Here is a 13,296-nt window from a genome sequence, read left to right on the forward strand (position 1 = left end):
CCGGCCCACTCTGCGCCTGGGCTGGGACTGGTCCCCCTGGCGCAGGGTAGCAGGAAGCTCCTGTTTTATTTCTTAAAAACATGGATTTTACCTCAGCCACAACTCTCTTAATTCTTTTTTTAAAATAATTTTATTGAGAATCAAATAGCAATGAGACAGTTTCAAAACCGACTAGTAGGGCAGTTTGAATAATAAATACATTGCATATTGTTGTCTTCTTAGTGGTTATTCATAGTACAAGATGCAGACATGATATCCTGTCCACAAACACTATTAGTACAAATCTTTCTATTCATTGAATTAAGAGAAAGTAGCTGTATATCTATCCTAACTATTTTGAATATACAGATACAAAATGGCCATTCATTTGTATCCCCTTTTTTGTTTAGTTTTGTCAGAGATGGAAATTGTCATTTAAATATTGTAAGAGTGTAAATGCAGCAAAATAATCCAATATATTCCAGTAGTCCATAATAATAGCGGGTTGTTCATAGGACTGGCAATGTCAGAAGTTGTTGACTTGAGCCTTTTACAGCTCAGCATATTAATATGGCTTTACTTTTTATACTTTGTTTTTATACTTTTCTGCTGGATGGTTAAGACCAAGATAAAGCAAGACCTATATAACAAGAAATGTAACTTTTGTATCTGACAAGATCAGTTAAATCCCCTCAGGATTCATCCTGAAACCCTGTACTGTAATTTGTAGATCCTTTGTCAGTGTCAGCCATGTGGATGAGTCCTGGCCATTGCTTGACCAATTCGCTCTCTGTGAAAGCCTGAGGGAATTTCTCTCCATGTGACTCTCTATTTACTGCCTATATTATTTGTATCTATTTACAACAATTTGTTGCATTTTGCTTGTCCGTACCTTGTTGAAGGTTTTCACATTTATGTTCATTAGAGAGACTGACCTATAATTCTCTCTTTTGGTTGGGTTATTTTCTGGTTTTTCTAGCTTCCAAAGCTAATGCTAGCTTCCAAAAGTATTTGAATAGTATTGATGATAGATCTTCATGAAGTTCTTGTAGAATTCAGCAGTGAATTCATTGTGCCTTGGGCTTTTCTTGATCAGTAATTTAAAAAAATATTTCCTCATTTCCTAAAAATAGACTTATTTAAGGTTTTTAAAGTTTTCTTGGTTCATTGTTGGTAGTTTATATTTATATCTAGGGATCCATTCATTTTATTAGAGTCTGGGTTCTCAAAGTAGTTACTTATTATCTTCTGGATTTCAGCAAAATCCAGTGTGGTTTTACCTTTGTCATTTTTAATTGCATCAATTTGAGCTCTTTTCTCTTCTCTTCTCTTCTCTTCTCTTCTCTTCTCTTCTCTTCTCTTCTCTTCTTTCTCTTCTCTTCTTTTTCTTTTTTTGATGTTTGACTAGTGGCATGTCCGTTTTGTTTATTCTTCTAAAGAACAGGCTCTTCTACTCATTGGTTATTTATATTGTTTTTTAGTCTCAATTTCATTTATTTCTGCTCTGATCTTTATAATTGCCTTTCATTTATTAGCTTTGGATTTGGATTGTTCTTGTTTTTCTAGAACTTTGAAATGCATTTCTAGATTATTTTGGGGGCTTGCTCTGTTTGTCTGATATGGGTATTCACAGTTATAATCTTCCATGTTAGGAGTCCCATAAATTCTAGAATGTTGTACAGGAATTATTATTCAGCTCTAATAGCTGTCTAACTTCTTTATTGATTTCTTCTGTGGCCCATTGTTTTTTGAAGAGTGCATTGAATTTTCTTGCATTTGCTGAATTTCTTTGGTTTCTTTTGCTATTGAGTTATTGTCTTATTGTGCCATGACCTGATGATATGTATGGGATAATTTTGATTCTTTCACATTTACTTAAGCATGCTTATTTATTTTGGAAGAAGTTCCATATGTTGTTAAGAAGAATGTGTATTCTGTTATCAGGTGTAGCACTGTAGATATCTATTTTTTCCCCAAGGTTTTAGTCAACTATAGGTTTTTTTGTTGATTCTTTTTTTTGTCTAGCCAATCTGATTATGCATGTCAATAGTATATTGAAGTTCCCTACTATAATTGTGTTCTTGTGTATCTGATGTTTTATATCCAGTAGTTTTTTTTTTTTTATTAATCAGATGCAACATTGTTTGGAACATAACCGAGTCATTTTTAAACGTTATTACTTTTATGCTATCAGTGTTAACATTTGATTCTTCTAGCTGAAGAATATAAATTTCCCATCAGGTCAAATGTCAATATGAAAAAGTAAAGAACATTTCCAATAGATTCTGAGGGCTATTATTATTATTGTTTTACCCTTCCTCTTACATGTCTGCCAGAGGAAAGGTGTTTATCAAGCCAGATGCCCAGACTTTGTTGAATGTAATACATGTGTGATGGGTATTTTAGAACAATCAAGTGTTTACAATGAATATTTTATAGTGAACTTAAGAAGGAAATTGTGTTGTGCAGTACATATGCTACTAAATAAATGTAGCCATTGTACATGAGAAGTTAATCTAATGATTCAGTATGTCTTCTTTAATGCTTCAATTATGCTGTATTTTTCTTCAATTTAAAATATAACTTTGACTTTATTATAGTTAACAAGGTTTTTGAATTTTACATATGTTTTATGAATTCTTTTGTCTATCATCATTTTAGTGCCGGAAGGACCACCACAAAACTGTATAACAGGCAATGTCACTGGAAAGACATTTTCAATTTCATGGGAGCCACCAAATATAGTAACAGGAAAGTTTAGCTACAGAGTTGAATTATACGGGCCATCAGGTAAGTCTTAATTGGTTTTGTGTATACTGTTTAGGGTGACAATTATAAAATACATTACTAGTATAAAACAGTAAAAAAATTAAAGACTGTATAATTGAAGCAAATAATACAAAAGTAATAAGGTGCAATACTTTGGAATTTTTATTTAAAACCATAAATAGGTAAAATGATGTCAAAACAGTACTTACATTTCCTATTTCATAGTAAGATAAAGGAGCTAGAGACTGTCTCCGAAGTAAAGCTTAATAGACACATATGCTTTTAAGTATGTGAACAAAAAAATACCTTGATTTACATTCATGAACAATGGGTTTATTGTATATTAAATCATGTGTCAGGAATTTGTTTTTAATGATGAGAGCTTTCTGAAAATGTAGGAAATCTCTGTACCTTCTAATAGATTTTACTATGAGCTTAAAACTGCTCTGAAAATAAAATTTATTAAGTGCAATAATATAAATAGCTTCATAAAGTGACGTAGTCTCTGTCTTTGTGATTGAGCAGGACCTGAATATCCACTAGTTATTCAAGTAACTTAAACCCAAAAAATTCTTTCTTAATCCATTCTCTTTTGGTTTTATGTAAGAAATTTAATTCAGGGCTGGGGAGATAGCACTGTGCTCTAAGCGCCTGCCTGGAAAGTGCAAGGACCAGAGTTTGATCCCTGATACGGCATGCTTTGCTGACCCTGGAATCCCAGGCTCCTTGTGCTAGGCCTGAAACTTGCATTCTGGCACATGCCTGTAATCCCGGCAACGGGGAGGCTGAGACAGGAGGATCACTATGGGTCTGAGCTGCATAGCAAGACCCTATATGAATCAAAAAATAAAATCATATAATTTTTTCTAAAAAAAGTTTAATTCAAACATAATGAAACAGGCTGGTGAAATATCTCAGCAAATTAAAGTGCCTGCAAGCAGGCACAGGGGCCGGGATTCAATTCCCAAGCCTGCCTTGTTAGCCCAGCCTGTGGGGCACACTGAGACAGCAATTGAGACTGGGCATGCTGGCGTGCTCCTGTAATCCCAGCTCTTGGGAGGTTGTAAACAGGCAGATCACTATGAGTCTGACCTAGAAATGAGACCCTGAACACCCCGTAGACCCTGCCCTAAAATACAAAAAACAAAAAAACCCAAAACATAATGAAACATACCTACATATGATCATTTACCTGGAAGAACTGAAAAAGATATAGATTTCCAAGTTAATGCTGCTTTAAAAATTCTAAAAAAACCCAAAACAATTCTATGGTATTGCCATGCAAGCAGAAAAGCACCAAAACAACACCCAGAATTTGAAGGCAGATTTACTCACATCAACTGGCACCGATCGGGATCATTCCCAGAATATCAGGTCCTGATCTCCGGTGGTCTAGGGCTTGTATGGAATGAACAAGCAGGAAGCACAGAGGCCGAATGGCTTGTCGATGGGGATTGGTTTTTACAATGTGCATCATAGTGACCAGCTATGTATCACAGTGACTAGCCATTTCTAAGAGACAGGAGCAACCAGAACTGGAACAGGAACGGTTACCTGGGCGACTAAGAAGCTGAAGCCTACTGGTTGGGGGTGGTGATTTTCTGTTACAGTATGAATAGTGGGAGTAAACTTTATTTCCCATTCCTAAGTAACTTAAACTTCCACATTTTGGTACAGTTCCTATAAAGTGATAGTCTTCTCTCTTCCAATGCACATAAACAGACATGGGTATATGGACACTAATTTATGTTTAATGCTATGGCCAGATTTAGCTGAAGTATGCTTTCTCCTGTGAAGCTGGTGGATGAATCAGGTCAGACACATTAGCCAGTTGCCCCCCTGAGCAACATGGAGTCATTAATGAACCATTATGGCGGCCGATATAGGGCAAGTGCCTGATTGGCATGGCATAAGGAAGGACCCAAGAAGAGCACCGGAACAGTGGAGATGAGACCTCTTTGAGTTGTGCTGGAAAGTGATGTCATGAATGGGGAAAAGAAGTAGGACTGGGATAAGTAGCCAACAGATTTGTCTCTATTAAGAATACACAAAGTTTCTTTTTTGCTGAAGAGAATGAAGAAAATGAACAAAAATAACATACAAATAAAGAGAATGACTGGAGAAGTGTTTGTGTAGGTGGAAGGGAAGGGCTTTTGCTTAAATGTGGGGATTGGATCAAGATAAAAACAGTTTGTCCACAGTAATAGGTTCTAAGGCAGAACGTGTGGGTACACATGCGGTGCTCCTGTGGTGGGAGTCCTTGCAGTTCAGTTCCAGTGGTTTTAATTTTGCAGTGCAATGTAAAGCAGGACCACTAGGGGGAGTGGAGAGGAGGCAGAAGGTGCTGGAGGTATGAAGGGGAGAAAGTGTAAAGTCATCATCTAAAAGTTGTAGCGTGATTGGAGCGCTAACGTGTAGAATGTGCATAAAATTCTAGGTGCCTTTTTAGGTCTCAGTTAGGATATAATCTTGAATAAAATTGGAGTGGCACTATTCTTTTCTCTAGTGTCTTCAACAAAAGTAGTTTAAGGAAAATGAATATATATTAGCAATTATAATTTGTTGTGACATTGAGGCTCAGTAAAGGGTGCAGATTAGGTAGTGAGAAATAGCTGAGTGAAAGAAAAAAAGAAACTAGGTAATGAAGTCAATGGACTGCATGTGACCGCGGGCTAAAATAATGGTAAATTCAGGTTCTAGAGTAAGTGAAGAAGAGACTGGAAAATGTAGACAGGAACAGTTGCATGTGTTTATGTAATGGGTGATCATAGTTATTAGGAACTGTGATGTCTAGTATATGGCCAAGAGCGAATAGCTGAAATAGGGGGGAGGAAGAGACCGAGGAGTCAGTGAGGTAAGTGGTTGACCCGCAGGGTAGTAAAATGCCCACAAGTTAAGGTGATGATAGCCTTGAGGGGAAGAGTTAAACCGTCCAGAAGAGAAGTGAGTGACCTCAAGCACGAGGGGATGGCATTGGGCGCGTGGAATTTAAAGCTGTGGGCTCTGTGTGGAGGCCAAGCGCAGGGTGGGAGCTGGTGCGAGGAAGAGCAAGAGCAGTTCCCACCCAGCAGACCCCATTGTTTGAGAGCTTTGGGAGATTGTTATGTTTCTTTTTTTTTTTTTTTTGGTATTTTAGGGAAGGGCCTATAGAGTGTTCAGGGTCTCACTACTAGGTTGGACTCCTAGTGATCTGCCTGTTTACGGCCTCCGAAGAGCTGGGATTACAGGCGCGTGTCACCATACCCAGTCTCAACTGCCCTCTCAGCATGCCTCAGGGGCAGGGCCGACATGGCAATTACCTGTGATTGCTTCTGCACATGACAATCAGTTTTCTTATTTTTTATTTTATTTTATTTTTTTGGCAGAACCAGGGATTGAACTCAGGCCCTTGAGCTTACCAGGCAAACATTTATTCTACTGAGTTATCTCTCCAGCCCAACAGTTTTCTTAAATGACAACTTGATTTCACTCAGAGCAAGAAGGAGAAGGAAAGAGGAAGAGGAAAAGTTGAAGATTTAAATAATTTTTCTAATAAACTATTCAGAGAAGCTTGTTCAGAGGCAAAGTAGAAAATTTTTCTAAATATAACCTCTCATAGAAAACAATGAAAATATTTAGTGATTTATAAAAAAATATATAGGGGCTAGGGAGATAGCTCAGTAGAATAAGCTCTTGCCTAGCAAGCACAGGGTCCTGAATTCAATCCCCGGTACTGCAAAAAAAAAAAAAAAAAAAGGAAAAAATTAGTAATTTAATGTGATAAATTTAGTTGTAAAATACTGTAATTTTTGTATTTATAAAATGTAAGGTTTCTTTTTTCAGCACCAGGAATCAAACTCAGGACCTTGTACTTGCCAGGCAGGCACTTATGTTACTGAGCTATCTTTCCAGACCCAATGTTTCCCTTTTCAGTGTCAGTAGTAAAGTCATAATTAAACAGAAATTTATAATTTAATAAAAGTAATACTAAATACTGGGAGATTTTCATGTACTTTCCATTATTTCAGCTTAATATTAATTAACTATCAAGCCAAATGTTTAAAATATATTGACTTTAAATGTTATCATAGCAAATTTTCATGTGTAGGCTGACACTTTTGCTCTATGTTCAGTGCTATATGCAAATATTAGACTGATTACGTTCTTGATATAAAATGTCCGTTGCTCTCTTCTGCCTCTTGCAGGTCGGATTTTGGATAATAGCACAAAAGATCTTAAGTTCGTATTTACTAACTTAACACCGTTTACAATGTATGATGTCTACATTGCCGCCGAAACCAGTGCAGGGATTGGACCTAAGTCGAATCTTTCAATATTTACTCCTCCAGATGGTAAAAAATCTTTAAAGGGTTAATGGGATATTCTTATATGCTTGTGCATTTCATTGAATTCATAAGACATAATTTTATTTTTTTTTGATGGTACCGGAGATTGAACTCAGGCCCTTGCATTTGCCAGGCAAGTGTTTATTCTACTGAGCTATCTCCCCAGCCCCAAGATATAATTTTAAAAGCAGTTATTTTTTATTTACTTAGTTTACATTATTTCCTTATCAAATGACTATTTAATTTATTCTGAACATGTGCTTTTCCAGAACATTAAGTCCATAGCAAGCTTTATTATGAAAAGAACCAAAGATCAAACAAGATTAGGAAATATTATGTGTAGCCTGTTAGCGATTCAATGAATATCAGCTAAATCTCAAGAAGTCATAAATTAAATCCACACTTAACATTATTCAGCATTCACTGTTTAATGTGCAATATTTGCCTCATGCAATTAGTTTTGAAACAATCCCTGTATTTCCAATTTCTATGGACATATGTTTATAAGATTTCTGATGGCTGTAAACTAAGTATTTATCAGCATTTACTGAAATTATGGGAACAATATTTCTGCTGAGAAATCTATATATATTCATTAAGCATCATTATTATAGATAAACACTACTGTTGTAGGAAATGTTAGCATGTTATTGGCTCCGTAATAAATATATTTATTTTTATTTAGAAATTGCAACTATTGATAAGAAAGTCATTTTCACAATAGATAACCACAAATTTTCCAGTCATTTTGTATGTGTTAGCTAACATAAAATAGCTCATAAGATAAATACACAAATACACACACATGCACACACATGAGCACACACACACACACACCCCTCAAAACACACTAGATTGGGCAGGCATTCCTTTGATAAATCACTGAAGTATTTGGCCATTAGAGGGCAGCAATCATTAGGAAATTTTGTACTTTTCGCTGCCCAAAACAAAATTTGATATTGGTGAAGGAAGGTAAAATTATGTTTATCTATTTCACTTGAAAATTCTCCTGTATCCATAGTTAGAGTACAGACAGGCATATATATTCAATAAGGAAAATACTTTCACTTTCTATATTAAAATTTTACCATTCTGGTTCCATTAAAAGAGATTTAGCTTTGTTTGGCTTCTCCACCAGACCTTAAGTTTTTCCATCTTGGTCTAAAATCTGCTCTGAAACATTTTCCAGAAAGCTAGAGAGATTTATGAATGGTATCAAATATAGCAGAGCCCTTGATTTCATTCTTAATAGCATTTCTCAGCCAACTATTTAACCCTCTGTCCTGTTTTTTATGTTACACAAGTGGGTAAATCCCAAACTTTGGCCTTCGTTCAAGGCCAGTCAATTTTGGAGCTTCTAAAATGAACCCATATTTCAAGATTAGTGTTTATTGCTGTCATTGCTGGTCTACAGCATCTGACAAAAAATATATAGCTACATAGTGCTGTGTTGTTCATTTTGTATCTCACTTAAAACTTCATTTTTCTCTATTTGTGTACTTTTAATTCACATAATAGGTAGAAGTGTAAGAACACTGCTCAGTGCGTTTCTCATGGCCTGTTTTTCATACTAAATCATTTTGAATGGATGGCTCCATTTTTGCCTCACGCAAAGCGATTTGTTCTCTGTTCTACCCTCTCTTCCCCAGCTATATTCTGCCCTTTTATTCTATACCACAGTGGCTCTCTTAGGGGTTTGTCAGCAACAGACAGAGTCCTGTAAAGGGAGGAGGGCCCTGTTCTCACTGTCTTCTGCCCGCCTTCTGCTAAGGAACTGTCTGGGGAGTGTTCAACCTAGGAAGCTCGTTTTGTGCCTTGCTGTCGCAAACGCAGGAAGTGAACCTTTCGACCCACATGAATACTTCTCAATAAAGGAATCTTGGCATGAAAACAATAATGTTAGAATTATCTATATCAGATTATATCGAAATCTTAATTTTAGATTGTTTTTCACTTATTGCTATGCAGGGATCTTTGTATTCAATTAAGATTACTAATTTATTTTCTACCTCATATTTAAAAGTACTGTATTTTCAAAATACATTGCACTAGCCTGCTTCTTAAAAATTAATATCTTCTAAAACAACTGCTATTCTAATAAATCTCAAAGTATTCATAGACATATTGAGTGGAGCTCTTATAGAAAAAGACATACGCTATTATCACATTACAGTGGGGTTGATTTAATAACACTAAGGATGTCAGAAATCCTAGTCTACTTCATCAAGGCAATCAGCATCTTATTAGTAAATTTCCAATTTTTTTTTTTGACGGACCTGGGGATTGAACTCAGGCCCTTGGGCTTGCCAGGGAAGCACTTATTCCACTGAGCCATTTACCCAGCCCCAGTAAATTTCCTTTTAATTGTTCCTAAAGTTTGTACATATACTTCCTTTAATTTTACTGAGCATGTATATAGCTAAACATGAAAGGGAGATGATTTTGGAAAAAATTGATAATATAATAATCTTCAATAATATGGACTATCATAAAGCAGCTTATTTCAAAATCAAGTAACACCGATAAATGTAACGTGGATAACAGTATTTTATTATTCATGTGAAGGTAAAAAAAGTAAGTGAATTTTTGTTCTATTAACTTTTTCTGTCATTGGTGTCAGTGACATCATAAAAGAAGTTCCAGCATCACTGTTTCTTAAAATCAAACACATTGTTAATATTCATATTTTTGTGCTGGGGAGATAGTTCAGTGGATTAAGTGTCTGTCTGGCAAACACAAGGACCCAAGTTCAATCCTCAGTACCACACGCCTCGTTGGCTCTGTACCATGCCGCCAATACTGCTGTGGTGGCACATGCCTAGAATCCCAGTGCTGGGGAGGCTGAGGCAGGAGGCTCGCTATGAGTCTGAGCTGCGAGGTGAGACCTTGTACCAAATAAATAGATAAATAAATATTTAAATTTTAAAAATTCCTAAGTTCTCCTCTATGAATTAAATATAAGAGGGAAGACTTGTTGTCCTCAGTGATTTCAACTTGTTATTTTCTGCAAACAGTAGTAAAAATCTTTGTTGAAAAACCATTGAAAGCCTATCAGCTTTTGTTTTTTTGTGTGAGTGTCTTTGGTTTTTTTTTTTTTTTCTTTCCAAAATGTACAGCTAATGGAAGTTTGATTTGCTAGATCATGGAAAAAAAGATGTTTTAGTGCATTTTCTTTACTACAATGCTATTTCTCCCATTGCATTTCTCCTAATAGTTTTGCATTTACCAACTTTAACTCATTTGGAATATTTTTTAACAATCATGTCTGTGCTTTTTTATTACCAAAATTTACAAATGTATTGATTCGAGAATGACTAAGTAACATGCAGGGACAATACCTTCACAAGTCATGCTGTACCATGAATAACTTTCCTGTGTATATTTGATTTTTTAAGTTAATTTTGCATCAATCTTAAAGGAGTTAGATCAAATCCACGCTTCTCTGGTTTCGCTATAAGAATTTGTGGTATAACAGATCAAGTATCTTTGTAAGGACAAGATGTGAGGATGTCTATTCAATTTCCTTCGTTCCTCAAGATTTTCTCCAGAGGAAAATACAGAACCCCTTAATCTTTACTTGAATTGCGATTTTAGGGATTAGTATCATGAAGCAGTACTTAAGTTTTATTGAAAAATATAAATTAAAAGATAAAACAAATAATGTTTTCTACTATTGCAGGTTTGGCTTGTAGACTAAAAGACATGGATATATGTATCATAGCAGACATATGTTTTATTTTTCTGCTAAACTGGATATCTTTGCTATCCTCCTAGTACATTTTTTCCTGTTGCATCAACTGGAATGGACTATTTCACTTATTTTTCAAAAACAGAGTTCAGATATATGATTGATTTATGTAGGCATTAAACTGGTTTTCTTCTGTTAAAATTCTGTATCATCAGTTCACATTAAATGAAAAAATGCCCATTTCTTCTGTGATTTATGTAATGGAACACTGATAAAGGCTTTTTCTACACAGCCACCCCAAAATATAATGCAAAAGAATGATAGAACAGGATCTCTGGTATTTAAATACCTGTATTCTTGTCATAGGTAGCTTGTATTCATCCTTGAACAATGTATGTGAAGAAAGGTAAGGATAGAAATATAAGCTCTGTAAATAGGGAGATTTACCTGTTTGGTTCTTCCTCCTGTTCCCAGGTGTTTGGGACCCGGATGATGGGATGAGTGCTGAGACTTGACTGAGGAATGAATGGCCTGATGATTTTGGGCTCCTAGTCTAGACCCCTTCCCCTGTCCTTCTAAGATCAAAACTTTTCAGCAGATTAGAACACTTATGGGCAGATCTGCCTGTACACAAAGCATGAGAGGTATTCAGAAAAGCAGAGTTTTGTTTCTTTTTGTATTTTAGGGAAGGGTATGCCCGGTGTTCAGGGTCTCACTACTAGATCCAAGTAGTAGTGATCCGCCTGTTTAGGGGATTACAGGCGCACGCCAGCACACCCAGTCTCAATCGACATCTCAGCGCTCCCTGGGGGCGGGGCTGGCACGGCAGGGCCAGGGATCGAAACCCCAGCCCCTGAGCCTGCTTGCAGGTGCTTTAATCTGCTGAGCTATTTGGCTGGCCCAGAAAAGCAGAGTCAAAGAATTAGCAAGTTATAGGCGTGTGTCCATGTTATATTTATCTCCGGTACTGAGCACAAGCATTGCCATTACTAGAGACCGGAATTTTGGCCACCAGGATGACTAAATTATTTCTTTAATCATCAACTACTCAAGAAATATTCAGAAATAAGCATATTCTTATAATAGTAATTTTTTTTACTGGTTATTTCATGAAGAAAAGAAAAAAGGTCTTAACCTACTTGATAAAAATTTTATAAATTATAGTTTGCTATACAGTTAACCATAATTATGTTCACTAATTATAAATATTTAATGAAGTTGTAACATAATTTTGAATTTCTTTTCATTGTTTTAAGAATGGACAGGGTCATTTTTCTCTGTTTCCTTTTAAGACAGTGTGTCTGTCTTCTGTCAGAAATTTGCTAAAGTGATACTATTGTCAAATACCTTAGGGTAATTAATTTATTATGTTGCTATATCTTGATTATGAGACGAACATTTTATGTTCTGTTTTCTCCTTTTTAAGTTTATATTTTAGAAATAGTCTTAATCCACTGGTTCTTTACAGTATCCTTTTGTTGTTACAAAACAAAATCTCATACAATTTATAGATATGGAAAGTAAGAGCTGGAGAATTATTCAAATCAACACAATGAACTCTAGACAAAACTAGTCAAACCCTGGAGTGTACATTTGGTCCAGGCCTTTTGGGGCACTGAGAGGTCTCCTAAATACTGCTGGTGATTAGAGTTTCTTTAAGTACTTGGTGCTTTATCTTAAACTGTTTTTTCTTTGCTACTGTGCAGTGAAGTCGTCTGAACTTTGAGGTTCGTGTGGTTAATTTGAAAATTCAGCAGGAACCCTTCATCTAATAAAAGATGACCTACTTGGATTTATGAACTATATTTCTTTGTATGAAAAGTAATCTGTATATCAATTTTGATATTTTATTTAAACTTCTGAAGCCTTCAAGGTTTGATCTGGGCATTCATCATTTATAAACAGTTTCTCTGAGAAGTTATTTTATTAATGATTTTGTCCTGAGCAAACAGTATGGCATTTTGACTTTGGAACTTTATTCCATGTTATCATATTCTAGTTACAATTTGAAAACCGTGTACAGAAACCATATTAAATATCTGTGTTTTTAGAGAACCTTATAACTTAATTACTTTTTAATAAATTATATTATTGTAGTCAACTTTCTAGTACAGTTGTTTACGTATTTTAAGTCACAATCTATGAAAGGAAATTGTTTTCATTTGAAGATGTATTCTTAAATCTCTCTCTCTCTCTCTCTCTCTCTCTCTCTCTCTCTCTCTCTCTCTTTCTCTCTCTCTCTCTATCAGTTCCAGGTGCAATATTTGATTTACAAGTAACAGAGGTAGAAGCCACAGAAATAACAATTACTTGGAAGAAACCACGACAGCCTAATGGGATCATTAACCAATACCGAGTGCAAGTATTGAATCCAGAGACAGGCGTGGTTTTGGAAAATACTTTGCTTATAGGAAAAGACGAGGTATTGCACTTTCATTTCCAAAATTGATTAATTCTTTGGCTTGGTTCATGCCTGGATGTCATGGCAGATTTGCTTATCTTCAACATAGAAATTGGACAAGCTTCTGAGTCACA

At 35.6% G+C, this 13,296-nt stretch overlaps 1 protein-coding gene across 1 annotated transcript in view; it reads left to right on the plus strand.

The window, feature by feature from the left end:
• Ptprq (protein tyrosine phosphatase, receptor type Q) overlaps window positions 1-13,296 on the plus strand; it is a 219,508-nt gene that overhangs the window by 19,988 nt on the left and 186,224 nt on the right. The window contains exons 7-9 of the mRNA XM_023716180.1: window positions 2,641-2,769; window positions 6,933-7,079; window positions 13,011-13,183. Coding sequence (XP_023571948.1) covers window positions 2,641-2,769; window positions 6,933-7,079; window positions 13,011-13,183 — 449 coding nt within the window. The remainder of the gene's footprint in view (window positions 1-2,640; window positions 2,770-6,932; window positions 7,080-13,010; window positions 13,184-13,296) is intronic.

This window comes from Octodon degus, unplaced genomic scaffold (assembly GCF_000260255.1).
Source record: "Octodon degus isolate 3935 unplaced genomic scaffold, OctDeg1.0 scaffold00004, whole genome shotgun sequence".
In the NCBI taxonomy this organism is placed as follows: Eukaryota; Metazoa; Chordata; class Mammalia; order Rodentia; family Octodontidae; genus Octodon; species Octodon degus.